Source organism: Myotis yumanensis, unplaced genomic scaffold (genome assembly GCF_028538775.1).
Source record: "Myotis yumanensis isolate MYYU_CA2020_CCGP unplaced genomic scaffold, mMyoYum1.0.hap1 SCAF_5, whole genome shotgun sequence".
NCBI lineage: Eukaryota > Metazoa > Chordata > Mammalia > Chiroptera > Vespertilionidae > Myotis > Myotis yumanensis.
Genome location: NW_027223756.1, coordinates 22,201,535 through 22,220,376, shown reverse-complemented (window position 1 = coordinate 22,220,376; position 18,842 = coordinate 22,201,535). Strand labels below are relative to the sequence as shown.

At 41.2% G+C, this 18,842-nt stretch overlaps 1 protein-coding gene across 1 annotated transcript in view; it reads right to left on the bottom strand.

The window, feature by feature from the left end:
* The window catches only part of HTR4 (5-hydroxytryptamine receptor 4), a 141,994-nt gene that overhangs the window by 107,069 nt on the left and 16,083 nt on the right, over positions 1-18,842 (bottom strand). The window contains exon 2 of the mRNA XM_070414643.1: positions 12,143-12,215. Coding sequence (XP_070270744.1) covers positions 12,143-12,168 — 26 coding nt within the window. The 5' untranslated portion in view covers positions 12,169-12,215. The remainder of the gene's footprint in view (positions 1-12,142; positions 12,216-18,842) is intronic.

The following is an 18,842-nucleotide window of genomic DNA, read 5'->3' as shown; positions in this document are numbered from 1 at the left end:
GTCATAATTTTACACACATCCTAATTGTGCAAAACTTCCTTAGTACTTGTAAGTTAAGAGAATGAAATGATTCCTGAAGTCTCAAGAAAGAAGAAGCTTCATACCCGGGTGGTCTCCTTGGTGGGAATATTGGGAGAGCTACACGCATCTCCCCCTTGTCTAGAAGATCGTTGGAGCTTTTTAGGGTCAATTTCTAGTCTATCCAATTCACCACGTAGCAGATTGGATCAGAATCTTCCCCCAAACATTTCCCCACTGAGCTCCATACCAATTTAACCAACAATCTATTAGATGTTTATCACCAAATGTCTCACAGTTTTCTCTACCTCAACCAGCTCCAAACTAAGTTCTGTACCCCCATACACCCTACTCCTTCTCCATGGTCACCTTTAAAATGTCTTCCTCCTCCTTCTCATGCAATTAGTCACCTTCTAGTAGAAGTAGAAGTGAATTCTACTTCCTCTAGAATCTGCATTCTCTTCTTCCATCCCCACATTAGTCTTAGTTCTGGCCTTATCCTCCTTCCCCGGGCAAGTACAAGGGTCTCCTAATGGAGTCTCTGAGTCCCTAACTCCTGTCATCTGCTGCAATTCAGCCTAAACTCAGCTAGTCATCCTCCCGATATACCTGACATGGCTTTTCCTTCTGCGCAGAATGACCATATTTCTGAACCTCCTATATCTAGTTTTCTTCATTTACTAGCACCAACATTTTTGAGTGCTGAGAAGTTCTCTTTATTTATATATTGGGGAAAAAATGACCTTTCTAATTTTATACATCTACATACTTTTTCTGGAATTCATCTTTTGAGGATTTGGACTACAATAATTATAAATAACACACAATTGTGATATTTGAAGTAAGGTGAGGCTAAAAATGTCAGTGACATTGTATGTAGTGAGACCTTATAATAACGCTGCATCTATATTGATATGCATAAAGGCATGATAGTATTGAACATTCAAAAATGAGTACTTTGTCTAAAACCTTTTGAGAGCACTGAAATGAATAAAGCCATTATAAGTTAAGGAGAAAGTGAGTGGGCAGAAGAGGGGAAAAAGATTATTCTTACAGTTCTTTAGAAATGCAAATAAGAACACTGCCTGAACATCATTACCTTGCTGATAAAATGGTAATCACTTAATAGGTATTTATTTAGAAACCTGTTCCAACTCCTTAACTGAAAAAAAAAAGGTCTTAAATTCAATAACTCAACATAACCCTATTTGCAAAGTGGTAAAAAACAAATTTCCAGGAGAAAATTGCAGGTACCAAATGTCATAATATGGTCTCTAAGTTGGAGATGATTCTTACCACTGTTTTCCAAATTTAAGTGATAAAGTAAAAAGCCTCAGGGGCCTGGCAGGCAAATACAACTCCCTGACAACTGGAGGCTGTGGCTGCGGAAGGAAATGTAATAGTTCAAATGGCTTCTTTTCAGACAATAGGAATCATTGTTGCTCTGGTAAACTGGAGAAGGCCCAACCTCCCTAAAGGCATGTAAGTAAATTTTTCAAAGCCTGGACAGACCAAACAAATAGATCTGCCAGGCCTTCAGTTTGGGAACCCAAGTCTAAAAATGTCCAATGACAGACCCTCTACTACATATAAATCTTTGCACAAATTCTGAGGCTCACAGGATAGACTCAAACATCTAGCAAATTTGGGTGAAAATACTAGCTTCCCCTCTACTAGAAATGTGACTTTGGACAAAATAATGATCCCGTTCTGCCTCAGTCACCCCTATGTAATAACAGGGACACTCTCAGTGTCACTTGGGCTGCTATAACAAATTACCACAGACTGGGTGGCTTAAACAACAAAGATTTATTATTCCTCAGGGTTCTGGAGGTTGGGAAGTTCAAGATCAAGGTGCCAGATCTGGTGTCTAGTGAGAGCCCACTTCCTGGCATGCAGATGGCCTTTTGCTCATTGAGTCCTCACATGGTGGACAACAGAGAGCTCTCTGGGGTCCTCCTTTTATGAAAGTGCTAATCCCATTCACAGGTTATCTGCTCTCATGACCTAATTACTTTCCAAAGACCCCACTGTGTCCTACGACCTTCACCACATTGGAGGTTAGGATTTCAACACATGAATTCCAGGGGGACACACATTTAGTCCATATGGTAAGGAACTCACAGAGCTGTCGGGATGAAAGGAGATCAGATGGGTCACGTGCTTAGAGGAGCATCTGAACCTCTCAGCTGTAGCAAACTGTTCTTGTAAATGATCAAGGCAGTGAGTAGCAAGTGATTTAATACTCTCCTAGTACTGTCTAAATCCACTTTTCAGAATTAGGCATGTTTAATTAAGTAACATTTTAATCAAAATTATATACCCTTTATGAAATAGTTTGCTGTCTTTGGAACCTTGGAAAGTAATTGGAAAAGATCAGTGATTTTAGAAGCAAAGACTTGGGTTTTAGTGTGAGGTTAATCACTTGTTAGCTGTGTGGGCTTAGAAAAATCACTTAACGTCGCTGAAACCCTTTGTGCTTCGTGAGACTTCAAGAAGCCACAACCCTGCTCGAGGCTCCAGATTATCAAAAGGAGCTTGGGAAGGATTCCAAATAACTCTCAGCATCAGTCATATGCTTCTTGAATCTCATAATGACACATTCTTTTAAAGAGGAAAAAAGACCCAGTTTTCTGGAATCCAGGTGACCCTTCAATACAGACCATACTCTAATCCTATTAAGTCTAGAGGACATTCTGACTGAACTGGAGCTTAGAATTGAAGAGCTCTTGTAAAAGTTTTTTTTTGTAAAATTAGGCAATACCTCAATCCCTATCTGGCTATTTGCATGCACAGATATACACAAGTGGAACTATCTTTTAAAAATCGTATTGAAACTTAAGATTTAAATAAGGCTTGTTGCCCTGGCTGGTGTAGCTCACTCAGTTGGTTGGGCATCATCCTGTGCACCAAAAGGTTGCAGGTTTGATTCCCAGTCAGGGCACAAGCCCTGGTTTTGGGCTCAGTCCCCAGCAGGGGGTGTGCGGGAAGCTGCCAATCAATGTTACACTCTCATATCCATGTTTCTCTCTCTCTCCAACTTCCTTCCTCTCTAAAATTCAACAAGCTATTCTTTAAAAAATTAATAATAAGGCTTGGTGATAGCTGGCAGGACCGAGGGACAACAAGGAGTCATAAGAAAAGGAACTGGATTCACCAGTGTGGACTAGGCAAGAGACTCAAAATGAAGGTGTGAGCGGTAGTTCTGAGAACATGTAACAGTTGACACCAACAGTCATCGAGACCCAACCCTGCTGTGTGCTCCTGGGAAAAGATTAGGTCTCAGGCAATGCTGTATTGCTGGTTTCTGAACACTTCTGTCTCAAGCAATTTTAGTAGGGGACCCACTTTGATCAGGTATTACCTGGAATGCATGTTCATCTCACTTTACATGCACAACAATGTGGATTTGCAGCATCAGGAGGCTTTCTGTGTTACTAGAGCCAAGGCACAACCTTTGAGTCCTGGGAACTGGTCATCCATCAGGGTAGATGCAGATTAGCCCCTTGGTGGAACGGTTCCAGCTAGAGCAGCCGTGGGCAAACTACAGCCCTCGGGCCGGATCCAGCCCGTTTGAAATGAATAAAACTAAAAAAAAAAAAAAGACCGTACCCTTTTATGTAATGATGTTTACTTTGAATTTATATTAGTTCACACAAACACTCCACCCATGCTTTTGTTCCGGCCCTCCGGTCCAGTTTAAGAACCCATTGTGGCCCTCGAGTCAAAAAGTTTGCCCATCCCTGAGCTAGAGGTTGGCAGAATTCAGCTTGAGAAGCAGAACAAAGTCAGGGACACTTATAAACACCCATCTTTAGTAACAATCAAAAACACTTGGACAAGGGAACTGGTCAAACAATAACTTCCTACAGTCAAGGAGATGAAGACTCAGAAAAAGAGATTCAGATGTGTATGTTAATGTGGTCACTGGTGAGCTTGAAGGCTTGTGAAGCCAAATGCACCCATGCCCGAGCTGTAAGTTCCAGAAGGAAGCAAGGTTACAGGGAAGAAGCTGTGCTGTTATTTGCCACTCTCTTCAGGCACTGATCTCCTTCAGAGAGGGAAGAAGCCTGAAATCTCCATTTTCCATACTTCCTTGCCCAATGGCTTCTCATTTAACAAATGAGAGGCTCAGAATAGGAAACTAGACTGTGAGAGGGGAAAAACACCATGTTTCTCCAGTATCTGGAGGTGCCTTCAGCAATGAGCACAGCAGTAAATGGTTCCTTGAGCAACAAATGTGTTGGTAGCAGCGTGTGGCAGGGATGAGGTTCGTGAAGCTTCCTGACCTCTGAGTAACACCCCTTCTTCCTTCCCTCCCAGGGAGCTAGGCGACCAATTTCCTGCTTGAAATATAAATATATAGAACAGTTTCCATTTTCCAGACTGGTCATTGACAGGCACAGAAGCAGAAAGAAACAAGTCAGAGGCGTTTTCCTCTGAACAGAGGTCATCAACCAAGGGAGTCACAAAGACACAGGATGGAGTCCTAAATCCTCCAGTTCCCAAACAGGAATGTGCCCAAGTTCATGGAAAGAGAAAACAGGACTGGATAGGGTACAAATGACAAGTGGTTTCAGCCCAATTATCCCACTTACAAGCCCGATATTGAGGTCTTCTATCACCTTTGGAAGCCTCAATTCCCTTACCAGGGGCAAACAGTCAAACACTTTTATCAAATTTAAGGTCAGCCAATTAAATGGATACTGAATTTAAGGAATCAAGAAGTTTATAAAGTGTAGTAACTGACTAGCAGTCCTAGCGGTAATAAAAGCCTATATCTCACCATTATTGTGATGACTAAAGGCAATATTTACCATTTGTCCAATGCCTACGAGTGATATACTACGTTAAAAGTTTTACCTACATTACTTATAATTCTCACAAAAATCCCATTTTCAGATGCCAACACTAAAGGCTTCGAGAGATTAAATAATTAGTTCAAGGTTCTACAACCAGCAAATTTCACACATTGCCTGAGACCAATGCTTTAGAAATGTAAGCGTGGCCTCTCCCTCTGGTAGTTCTGAGGTGTCCAGCTTGAGGCCCCCTGTGATTCCATGGAACAGAAGGGGTGTCCCCCACAGTGTGAGTTCCAGGTCTTATTCACTGTGCTCCTGATCTAACTCAAAGACTTATCGACCATTTTATCAGTCAAGCAATAAAAGATTATTCTCACTTACATTTCTAAAGCAACATAAAAATATCTCCTTTTAAACCTTACCCACTCACTTTCTCCTTATATGCTAAGGCATGTCGCAATTTCAAAGCCTGCAGGGTGATTTCTTGCAAAACATTTCACTGCCTGAAAGGGGTACATATTCACCATTCCAACTGCCAAGTTACAAACACAAATTAACTCCACTTGCAAATCAATTACATATTGATAAGTCTTTTGGGCTGACAACTTGTATGCATGGATTTCAAACTCTGTTAGTTATTTCAAGCCTTTATGATATTTAGCATTAAAAATTCCAACTCATCCTCAGACTTTAGTGAAACACATATATTGTCACCAGTATTAATAATCAAGCTGAAAGTTAACTCCTTTATTTTAAAAATTGCTCTATTTCCTTTGCCAAAATCAGATCGTTTCAATTAATTCTTATAATCACATTGATGTCAAATTAACTTCTTGATTTGAAGTAATTATTTTCAAATTAGTGCAATGACAGAATTAAAACAACTGGGCAATTAATTCAAAGTCGACTACTCACCTTTGCTATGGTTTTAATTCATGTTGTCACATGTGAACCGCAGGTGACTGCATTTACATCAAGAGTACACATTTTATATTTAAAGTATTCAAGTTTTGGGACCCTGGCTGGGTACCTCAGTTAGAGCATCACCCCGATATGCCAAGGTTGGGAGTCTGACACCCAGTCAGAGCATATACAAGAATCAAGCAATGAATTCATAAATAAGTGGAACAACAAATCGAAGTTTCTCTCTCTTCTCTCTATTTATCTCTCCATCTCTATTTCTATTTCTATCTCTTTGTCACTCCTTTCCTCTCTATAAAACAAATTTTTAAAGAATTTAAAGTATTCAACTTTTGGTATTTATTCAGATGTTCTATGTTTTATATGAAAGCTTGCCATTTTGATCTGCTGTTTGAAACTGTTCAGTGGCTTCCCAGCAAGTGGCATCAAGCCCTACCAAGTGAAGAAAAAAAGATTCTCTTCCCTGGAAAACTGGTTCTTTCTTGAATTCTTTTTTCCCTTTGCTTCTCCCTTCTGTCCTTCCTTCCTTGAAGTGGCTTATAAAAATAAACAATCCTATATAATAAAAGGCTAATATGCAAATTGACCAAACAGCAGAACAACCGGTCGCTATGAATTGCACTGATCACCAGGGGGCAGACGCTCAATACAAGAGCTGCCCCCTAGTGGTCAGTGCACTCCCAAAGGGGGAGCACTGCTCAGCCAGAAGCCCTGAGACAGGCTAACGGCTGGTGAGCACAGTGGCAGTGGCAGGAGCCTCTCCCGCCTCCACAGCAGTGCTAAGGATGTCCGACTATCCCACGGGGAGCGGGCCTAAGCTGTCAGTCGCACAACCCCTGCGGGCTCCTGGACTGCGAGAGAGCACCGGACCTCTATCTATGGAATGACCAGTCACTATAATGCATACTGACCACCAGAGGGCAGATGCTCAATGTAGGAGCTGCCCCCAGCCCTTCCCCACCAGGCCAGCCAAGGTGGGTGCCAGCCAGGGGGGCCCTCCCCTGATCACCCCGTCGGTCACCCCACAGATCAACCCTGATTGCCAGCCAGGCCTAGGGACCCTACCCATGCACAAATTTCATGCACCAGGCCTCTAGTATAAGATATTGTTAAGAAAGCAAAGGAAACAAGGTAAAGCGACAGAAGGCATTGGAAAAATAAAAATAAAGGCAGGTCAGAACTATTGTGAGTGCCCAGAGATCTTTTATAAGTGCAGTGGTAATTACAAACGTGGCTCTAAGTTTCCCAGAAACCCTAGCAAAGGGAGGAAAATTTTACCATTGATGTGATTCAATGGTAAAGATGCTTTTTAAAAAATTTTTAAATAAGAAACATTCATGAGAAAGCACAACAGTTACTCTATAGAGGAGAAACAGAATCTTAAACCAACATGTTCTTATTAAACAGGGGCAAGGTAGCAGGAAAGTGTAGAGAGCCCACGGGACAAGGAGATGAGTCAAGGGTAGGAGGAAGCCAAGGTAAGAAAAGAGAGAGAAAGAGAGAGAGAGAATAAGCTTTTTCTCCTCTCAGAGTCTGGGGCTATTATCCTGAGAAATTGTCAAAGAAAGAGTCTGTATACATTTGGACTTTCCTCCACTTATCGCCTACCTGAACCCTGTACTTTCTAGAACTGGAAATTGATAGATTTCTTAGAAAGCAGAAACATGTTAGCTGTAAAAAGCAGCAGGAGCCAGAACCGGTTTGGCTCAGTGGATAGAGCGTCGGCCTGCGGACTCAAGGGTCCCGGGTTCGATTCCGGTCAAGGGCATGTACCTGGGTTGCGGGCACATCCCCAGTGCGGTGGCGTGCAGGAGGCAGCTGATCGATGTTTCTCTCTCATCGATGTTTCTAACTCTCTATCCCTCTCCTTCCTCTCTGTAAAAAATCAATAAAATATATTAAAAAAAAAAAAAAAAAAAGCAGCAGGAAGAAAAGGATGGAGACCTGGATTGCCTTTAGGGATCATTGGCAAGCTGAGGAAAACCACTTGTCAGTGGAAAGTATCTGATCTTTAACCAAAACAAAACAAAGGCAAGCAAGGGCTATCTCTGAAGTCAGGCAATAAGCTGTAGTCAGTAGCACTGAGGGCTTGGGAACAGCACTGGGGTAAGGTACCACCAGGCATACTGCCCAAATGCAGGCTGATAATGTTCTACAAAGAGTTCCTGCTGAAAAGTCACCGAAGCCACTGTTTCCATTTTCCTTTCTTCATCACTTCAAAAAAAATGCAGTTGTCTCCTCCAGAGCCCCAACAAGACGCAAACAGACCAAAAAAATGACATCAGGTGGGTGTCAGATTGTCTGCAAAGCTGACTACTTTCTGCTTAAGTTTGCGAGACACTGTTTACCAAAGGAGGAGACTCATCAGAACTTGCCTCTCCAACCAGGGCCTGATTCATCGCCGGCTTCTCATCCTGAGTCAATCCATCCTACATCCTACTCTCTACAACGGATGCCCTTAAAGGAAAATGCTAGCAATGAGCTCAGAATTCCAAAATCAAGCTCTAGTATTCTTTTAAGTCCTACCTCACAGTTCAGAGAGAATATAGCTCACTGTATATCTCATTACTAGGGTTCTTTTGTTATTGTATTAAATTCTATTTGTGTGGTTGTCCTCTGGCTAGCCCAGGAATCCTTAAGAAAAGGTACTTAGGTTAACTCCCCCTCACACACAGTTTTCATGCTTAATGAATGTACAACAAACATGGAGCAACATTATTTAAATACCACAGATAAATATCCAATTGCTACAAGTTGGACATTGGTCACATGTTACCGAGTCTCTATTCCCTCTCCTTAAAATATCTTTGGAGGATTGAACTTTCCTCCATTGTATGGCACCTTCCTGCATGGTACCTTTCTTCCCTTAGGAAAGGTGTACAGCAACTGGTCAAGTGACTTGGCTTGGCCAATCAGATGTCATCCCCCAGAACTCTGTCTCTTGAGCAGCATACAAGGGGAAATTCTTGATCATCACCCACAATGCAGAAATGTATTGACCACTTCTTCCTGGGGTTGGTCATTGTTCCACTTCCAAGCTCAACGAGAATTCCCAAAGTTCTTATTTATTTGCAAACTCTGTCCTCTAGCATTTTCTCCTTAATTCTTTGAGCCTATACATTGTAGCTTCTCCAAAATTATCCTTGAATATGTTAGCAAGTTCGTTTCTGATGCCTGTAGCCAAGAACACTGACAGATATATAATAGTATGGAGCAAACTGAATTAGCAAACTCAATTCAATGAAACCAAACGAACAAAAAAAAAGTGGCTGTGATGGCCTGACGAAATGCTTAAATGTTAGACATTTTATTTGGTTCTAAATGTTGACTAGAAACTCTCTGACCCCTGGTATCTGGGAAAAACTGGCTGGAGTCTCTCAATTCTACAGCTGGTCGAAATAAAAAACTTTTGCTCAGATTTCTGAATTTCCCCGGGCGTTTATTTAGTCTTCTGCTATCCTGTGCCTTTTGGGTGCCCATTCTACATTCTCTCTTGTAAATAACATTTACGCTGACAGGCACGTGCGCCTCTCACCAACACACACTCACACATCCATACATATGCACATAAAATGTTTGTAGTGAAGTAGGAGGCAGTGTGGTTATATGACCTTGAGCAGATTACTGAACCTCTTTGTGCGTTGGTCACCACACATCGTAAAATGAATATAATACTGGCACGTGCCTCATAGGATTGTTTTAAAAAGTGAACAGGATAATGCATGATAAGTTTATAGCTCTTGTTGCCCTCACATATAATAAACATTCAACGCTCAATGGCTAGCCAGGCTAGAAAGTTTTATGGAAGAGCTGGATCCTGGAAGAGGTCAGCACACGCACCATTCAAATTTAAAACACACCAACAAATGCAGATATGCAACCCGTCTACTCCCAGGGTCCCCTACAGCCACCATGACACTGGATATTCACCTTTTTCCAAGCAGAACCCAGGCTCTCCTTCTCAGAGCCTTGTCTCTTCAACCTTCTCCCTCCCTGCTCACTCATTTTCCTATCTTGAGAGCACGTAATAAAATTCCTCTCTTGTGCCAGGGATTTGGGCCCTTCAGCTCGTACTTTATATAGGCATTTTACCAAGTGAAGACATTTTCTTACCCAAAAAAAGAATTTCTGGTTTCTGCTCTGAAAGTAATAAACTTTCCTCTATCTCGTTATACACTGGAATATCCATTTCTAGACCCTGGTCATTTGCATACTACCCTTGTGATTTTTTTTCACATTCATTTGTTAATGAGTATTTTTTAAAATACATAACATTTTCTTTAGATACACTTCTTTATTTTAAATAAATGTATTTTAAAAGGAAATTCCATGTCACTACCGTAAGTATGCAAAACAGTATTACTCATCACGATAAAACTGTTACCTTAAAATAAATATTTCGAAATAAAAACATGTTCATAAACTACCTAAAATCATTATGCATCACCAGAGATCCACACATCACAATTTGGTAAATGTGCACCTAAAATACATCTTTTATCATGAACACCCCCAGAGGCTGGACTGAGGAAGAAATGGGTGGAAAGTCTGTGGCATTTGCATGTTTCCAATATTGTGGGTGGAGATGGGGAGTGGGCGAGGATGAGCACATGTTGATGGAATCAGGCGAGGAATCTGACAGAGAGGATGGTCCACAGACAAGATTCTGGGGAGTAATTCACATCATGTATCCTGAGCAATACAGGATAGACAGCACCCAAGGCTAATGCTCACTTAATTGAATTGTATTCTGCCATTAGAATCCAATGCTGCTATAAATAAAAGTTGAAAGGCTACAACTGTTAGGGAGCATACTATCTGAATTACCTCAAAAGAAGTGCATTTTAACCAACTGATGCAGGTTGATAAAGTGTCTAAAACTTAAAACAATTTCATAACTTTTCACCATTGAAGTTGCTCACTTTGGCCTCTGGATGAACTAAAATCAAATTGAAATTCTCTAGATTCCACTGTGCTTTTTTGGGACAAAAATAATGTCACAAACTTTTAGATGAAAATTGAACACATGGCACCAACCTAAAAAATCTGCATTAAAATCCTAAGGCTCGCCCAAGCTGGTTTGGCTCAGTGGATAGAGCATCAGCCTGTGAACGGAAAGGTCCCAGGTTCGATTCCGGACAATGACACATGCCTGGGTTGTGGGCTCAATCCCCAGTGGGGGACTTGCAGGAGGCAGCCGATCCACCATGATTCTCTCTCATCATGGATGTTTCAATCTCTCTCTCTCCCTCTTCCCTTCCTCTCTGAAATCAATAAAAAAACATTAAAATAAAATAAAATAAAATCCTAAGGCTCTGCCCCAAGTCAGTGCTGGGTAAATAACAAAGTCCATGATGCTTCTATTGTGAATGTAAAATGTTTTATTGCTGAGCAGTCAGAGCCCCTTTGCACATCAAGGTGTCCTGGAACTCAACCCCATTTGAAATATGTGTGGTAACATCAAAGACGGGCTGATCAACAACCCTGTACTAAGTACTCACCATGCGCCAGGGATTATGAGTGAGACACATTCTACCCTTAAGGAATTCCCGGGTTTAGTACATCTTTGGAAGCCCCGTCACATTACACTAGTGTTTCTGTAAAGACATTGGACAGCTCTCTTTTGTCACAGCATTCTACTACATGCAACACACGGGCACAGTGTCCCCATTGTGTACCTGAAATGTGCTTTTCCACAGGTCTCAGGGGAAGGAATCTGTCCTACAATTACTCTGGGAATGCATTTTTTTAGAACATCTTCCAGCTATCGGCATCTCCGGCCAGTCTTCAGCCTCAGATGCCAACCCATAACACTTACGCCTTATTGAATACAATTTCCTCCCACTATTTGGTTGCGCCGAATAAAACTGCAGCAAACCCTTAAAGAAATAACTTCCCCAGGAACCATTCTATTATTTGATCTCCAAGGGCAGCAGGAAATTGCAGGAAAACAAAACAAAAGGCATTTAGGTTTATATAACTATACCACGCAACCATCATGTCACATAATCTAATGAGCTGGTTGAAAAAAGAAGTGGGCAAATGAGAAACTGCTATAAATAGCTAAATGTATATTCAACGTTTAGCTGTACAGATAAATGATATAAAGTTATTTTATGCTATTAAATACATCTTCTTTCTTCCTATTACAGAGATGAGTATCTACTTTCATATAACATATCTCCCTTAGTGCAGACTTTTAGTATAGGCATCTCGAAACATTTATAGCCATATTTATTAATTTTTTAAGCAGAAGTGAAAACAAAAACACTAATAACCGAACAGAACCACACTCATGATTATATATGAAAGAAAATCCACATCCATTAACTCTCTTACAGAGACCTCATAGTTCAAATGGTCATAATGTATAGCACAATACACACAGGACAGTCACATACCTCACATTAGCATCAAGTTCGTCCATTACAGGAAATAGGCATGGGTGAGTTGGATTTCAGTACCCACAGGGTCCTATAATGTGGGAATAAATAATAAGTTAGATGATCAGGTAGGAAAATAACAAGTCCTTGGTAGAGGAAAAAAATGCCCGTCATTGCTTCCTGTTTATTAAAGCTTTGGAAGAGTATCAGTAAATATTTAATAAACAATACCACAACAAAAAGCTATTGGCATACTGAGGTATGACACCATTGAGTGTTGTAAAAAGTTTTCTTATATTTTACTAATCTCCTGGAGATTAAAACATACAGGTACTTCTTTTACTGTTAATCAGTTTATTTGCTATTTTTTGCTCTTCCCAGAAATAGCTCATTTATAAGATCTTCATTAGGCCACTAGCTAGTGCAAATAGGCAGCTATGTTGCTATGATTAGAACAGTGCATTGCCTACAATGGTCAGTCACTTTGCATTCTATGAAGATTTTCAGATTTTTCTTAAACCCTTCTCAAGGGTGGGTAATCATGTAACCCCTGAAAAACTAGTAAACTCCTGAGAACTTCTACCCAGAAAACAATAGATGTGCACACACATACATACACACTTTCTGGGGAGCCCATGATTCCTTGAGGCCCATCCGTGAACCCAGGCTAAGAACTCCGAGTTGAAGGGGAATTGACTTTCAAACTATCAAAAGTTCCTCCAGCATAGTCTCTTAGAAGGCCTTATGCCCTTTAACAGATGGACATTCATTGATACTCACTAAATAGACTCTAGACTGACTGCACAGTTTTGTTATTCAGAAGAATTCCTGATTCTCAGCACATTTGTTCCACAACATGATGCATCAGAGGATGCAGTGGCAGAGCCTGGTCTGTTGCTTCTGGGGTTACCCTCAGCAAGTCCCTTTTTTTGTTCTGAGCTTCATCATCCACTTCTCAAAAGCAGAAAGGATTGGAAGAGATGATATCTGGGTTCACTTCCAGCTCTGACATTCTATAATTCCATCTGCTGGTTTTCTAATCAAATCTAACCAAGATAAAACTGTAAATCTGTTTATCTACATAACAGAACCATGAAACTCGGCCTTGGACCTGGGATGCTTTGGTCGGGGTGGACCAAACACCCATGCTTGGCAGCCAAGAGGAGAGTGGCAGACCACCAGAGCTGGGAAGGATGCAGATCTCATTTGTTCCTCTAAGATTAACAGGATCTGGGGCAGGTGTGGGAAAGGCTCAGCCTGCAGGTCGGTCTCTGAACCCCGACCCTGACCTCAACCTCCTAAGTAGCTCTGTCCCCTTCTATCTCTTTCACTTTTGAATTTGGAATAATCTTTTATTTGAAATACTTAAATACAAAGCCCTAACAACTGAAGTGATAGGGCTCCATCCTCCTTCCTCCTCCATCTAAAAATCATTCCTAAAGTGATCACATCCATTTCCGTGGCCTAAAATACCACCTATTCACTGAAGGCTACCAAAACGATAGCTCAAGTCTTGACCTTTCCCAGACTCGTATTGCCTACCAGACATGACAACTTGGATGACTAAAAAGCATTTCCCGCTGAACTCTTCATTTCCCACTCCCAACACAAAAACCTCCTCCTCCCTAGCGTTCTCCAAGTCAGTAAATAGTTCCAGCAGTTACCCAGTTACTGAGACCAAGCTATCTCGTTTTCTCACCTCCTACAACCAAACTATCAGCAAACTCATTCTCTCTATTTTAAAAATGATTTCTTAACCTATTTATTTCTCATTACATCCAGAACCAGCACCCCGGCCCCAGCAAGAAACCATCTCCCTTCCCTGGAATAACTTCCCACCCTCCTTACTGGTCTCCTGCTTCCTCTACTGTCATCTCTTCTCCCCACAGTAGCCAGAATAATATTTTTAAAATGTAAGTCAGATCATTTCTTGCCTGCATAAAATTCTAGTGGTGTTCTGTTACACAGAATAAAATCCAAACTCATATCAAGGCCAACCAGACTTGACATGATCTGGCCCCAGCTCCTCTCCAATCTCAACTTTATTGATGGCCTACCCCAGCTGCCCTCAAGCTCAGGGGTTTTGCTATTTTCCTTGACCATGAAAGTAGGCCCTCACCTCAGGGCTTTTTCACTTACTGTTGCTTCTCCCTAGAATGCTCCCATGTGGATCACTCCCTCAGGGCCTCAGGGACGCTGCTCAAAGGACACTTCCCACAGAATCTCCTTGATAATCAAAGTAAAATTTCAGACCTCATTTTTTTGTAAGTTGCTATCCTCTTTATCCATTCTATTTTATCTTACTAGCACATAAATTATATAATACTCAATTGCTCCTTTATTAGTGATCTGTCTCTCTCATTAGAATGTTTCAAGAGCGCCTAGTTATATCTTGATCACTATTACATATAGCCTCAGTGTCTAGAAAAATGTCTGATACATTCTCTTCACAGATATTTGTTGAGTCATCTAAGTAGTTAATTCATTTTGCAAAAGAGGAAACTGAGGTTTGAGAATTTGTGACTTTCTCACTGGGAGGTAATATATGAATCATCCCAGAGTACAATACTATGATTTTAAAACATGCGGAAACCATTTTGTTTTATTAAGTTACCCTTTAACAAGTGCCAAACACTATCCCTTTTCCTTCTCTTCCAACCTCTGAGTTTTTATCTCTATTGTTAGATGAAGAGACTAAAGATCAAAGAGGTTAATTGACTTGCCAAAGTCTCACAGTTGGCCCTTGACCAAAGTGGGAATAGAATCCAGGGCTGCGAATTCCAAAACTCAAGCTTTGTCTTGCATAGTTCTTCTCACCACATCACACTTCCTCCCACAGGAGCAAGGGAATCTCCTGATGAAAGTGGACACTTGCTGTAATCATCGATGCCTTCTTTCTCAGGAAACAGTGCCTTGATTTTCATTTGCAGAACTACCCCTCCCCTGCCTCAATCCCTAGCTCTAGTCATGAGCATATGACCAGGACTGGCCAATCAGAAGAGTCCATTCCCTGGCCATAGTTAATTAGCTCATCAGCTAGACTAGTAAAAGCTACACCTGGGATTTTGGCTAGGAAGAGTCTCTTTCCCCTGATGTTGCTAAACTGATAGACCTGCCGTTTGAAGTTATTGGTGATCATCATTGCCACTTTGTGGGGAGAACCTGAGAATGAAGCTAACCCAAAGGAAATCAGAGTTGCAGCATACAGAATACAGTGACCTGATGACATAGTTTGAGGCTTAAGATTCAGCAGTGTCTTAAAACAGTTGTATACTTGAATGAGCCAACAAATTCCTTTTGTTCCTCTGTAAGCCAGTTTTACTTGGGTTCCAGCCATTATCTGCAACCAAAAGAATCCTGCGTATTATACTAGAAAATCAATATTGTATTTGTATACAGATTAGAAGGAAAAAAACCTGTAACTAAGGAAACCCAGTTAAAAGCTAACTAAAGTTCACCTCACTGGAAATGCATTTGAAAATGTTACAACTTGGGGAAAACCTCATCTAGTCATACTATGGGAAGCTAATGAAGGAAATCTCAATTAAAATTGGCATTCAGAAGGCTAACAGAGGGAGCTCTCATGCTTTACCCCAAACAGAAAGATATATCTACTTTAGTACCCCTGTAAGAGGAAGGAAGATTTTCTTCTTGCTCAGCAACAAGCCCAGCCAACGGAAAATGTTACAGCTCAGCCAACGAAAAGTCGTCATTACCGAGACCGACTTGAATCGTCATGAATCATTTAATAATACCAATTAGATCTTCAAATTTGCTCAGTTAATTTAGTTTTTAACAATCACAGTATATGCTGTTATATTTTACTCATCTAAACCCAATGAGCAAATTAAAATGATTGCCATTTAGCAAGCCAGTGAAACAGCATGCATTGGTCAGAGAGAAAGAAACAGTAACAAAAGAGAAGCTGGTGATCCTGATTTGATTAATTGCTCACCAGCCACTATTTTCTGCCTTGCTCACCAGAGATAACTAATCAGAGGCACGATTACAGGAACACCTCTTGTTAGGAAGACTGCATAGAGTGAGAGGGCTTTGCAAGGAACCAGTGCTTTTATTTTGCATACTTATATTTCTAGCATCGTAAGAAAACACCACCTAGTTAATTAAATCAACTGAGAGCATCTCCTACGCTCAGGTACAAGCTGTGTCACTTCTAAAGTTGTCAGTTTGGAATTCAATTAAACCACAGTGTGTGTGTGTGTGTGTGTGTGTGTGCGCGCGCGCGCGCGCGCGTTTTAGTGATAGTCATGCTATATCCAACAACCTCGTTTAAGGGACAAGGAGTGATACCCTCCATGTTGATCCCCTTCATAAAAACGATCCTAGATAATAACTAGAAAAAGAACATGGAAAGCCCTGGGAGTCCTGGGAAAGGGGTTGAGAAGGGAGTCAAACCCTTCTACCATGTCAAATTCAAATGAAGGTCTCAGTAACTTTCAAGGCTTGGACAAGCTCAAGCCACTAGAATTATTCAAAGTAAAGCTACAACAACAAAGAGCCCTATCAGATTTCTTGGAGCTTCTTCTCCTTGATGAGTATATTCAGACTCTGATCTTCCCTTTAAAAAGAAGGAGGAGGAGGAAAAGAGTATCTTATGTATGCCACCCAATGCTTATTCTAACCCTTAACTTTCTGGTTTATGCATCTAAAGGACAAATCCAAAAGGTAAGTGCACCCCATCTCTACCCTTATCCTTTGATTCAGAATACTCGGAAAGATTGCTGTGGAACAGTCGTTAATGGTTAACAGAAGGTGTGTAGCTGCATCTCTATTATAAGAAGTGTGAGCACAGGACTCACCCATTGAAGTCAAATTTCAGTGTAGTTTGGTATAGTACCAACATCTACCAACCTGGAGCTATATCATAACCTATGTTTGCTTTGCTGCACTTTGTTTTGTGTTTTTCCCCCCTTTTGGCTGCATGAGCGGATATTCATGCATAACTGTGCATGGATTGACCATGTTTCTTTATTGACCATATATGCCTACATGGGTTACATTTCTACATCAAAGGGCATATTTCAATATCTTTGTTGGACAAGTGTCAGGAATAAGTAAAACATTATTTATCTAAATTGAGGATGGAAGCCTGATATGGAGTAGGAGCACTGGATTAGGAGTTACTGGGCCTGGGTTCCCAGCCCAACCCTGCTACTACCTCACTGTTTTCATTCTTAAGCGAGTGTGGGGGAGGAAAGCACTTTTCCCTCCAGTAATAAAAGACTGGACTGATAAACAGGAGAAAGGCAAACAAGTTTAAAACATGTATACTTCCTGTATGCATGGGAGAGGCCCAGATCCTGAGTAATATACAAGTAACTCTCCAAATGGTCCAAGCCACCACCTTAAATAACATTTCCAGCTAAAGACAAAAGAAGATGTTAGTTGGGGTTGGGAACAGTTTTGGGGGGTTACCAAAAATAGCAAGGTAAACAAAGGTAAGGCCTTTATGCAAATGAAGTTCTTTCTTCCTCCACTGGTAAGTTTCCAGACTTTTAGAGTCGTCCTTCTGTTCCTGGTACCAAGAGGGAGACACCCTTACAAATGGAGATTTCCCTTATAAACATAAATGTCTCTTACAAAGGGAACTTATACTCAATTTTCAGAGCTTTTCCTTTGTCTGAATAACTATCATGCCAGAGTGGCTAACTCTGCTCCCTTTCACAAGTGTGGTCACCAATCTGGATTTCAGTTTCCCCAACTGTAAAATGGACTCGGCTAGAGGGTGTTGGGCAGGGTGAGCAAAGGCAGAAATTCCAATTACAGCTTTGCAGAAGTTAAAGGAAATTTCAAAGAGGTGAGTTTCTCATCATTGGAGGCATTTAGGCAGCATGTGGGTAAGTGTGTAAGGGTGTCTATGTAAATGAGAACTGTGATTTTGGTGACTAGGATTTCTTCCAATGCTAACATTGTAGGACTGTGATAGTCCGTATTATTTCTTTTATATCCCCAGGGGAAAAACCCCCAAGTGTTTTGAATCATTTTCCAATTTTAAAAAATGGACACATGCTCAATTCACTTACACTGTCTCCAACAGGCATTGATCACAGACATTTCTGAACAGGTGAGTCAAAAGTAAGAGCAACGTAATGTGTACTCAGTAAGGCCAGATGTTTGATAAGAGTTCAGGTGCTTCTTGTAAACCTCATTACCTCATTGCCCTAACCCACCATTGGCCATATGCACAAACACACACAATCTCACCAGGATCAAACACACAAACATCCCCAGTAGTCTACATTCCATGGTGATCATGATTTCCTTGTAAACGTCACCATAAAAACAACTCTTAGGTCACCTGAAAAATTACAACTGTGCAAATTCTCACTAACAGGAGAAACCAAGATGGCAGCATAGGTTAACGCCGGAGTTTGCTGCCTCGAACAACCACTTCAAAAATACAACTAAAAGACGGAACGGACATCATCCAGAACCACAGGAAGGCTGGCTGAATGGAAGTTCTACAACTAAGAGGAACCGAGAATCAGAGGAGGAGCAGTGCTGAAGTAAAATACTAAGGTGTGGAGTGCTTGCGGCTCGGGCTGGTGGCTGAGGGCGTGGTTGTCTGTTTCAATCCGGAGGGAGCCTCAGACTCTGAGCTCCAGATCTGATCTGGGCGAGTCTCTAGGGACCCAGAATCAAATGGGAGAAGCAGGACTGTCTGGCTACGGTCCCTCCGAGGTTTGCAGTTGTTGCT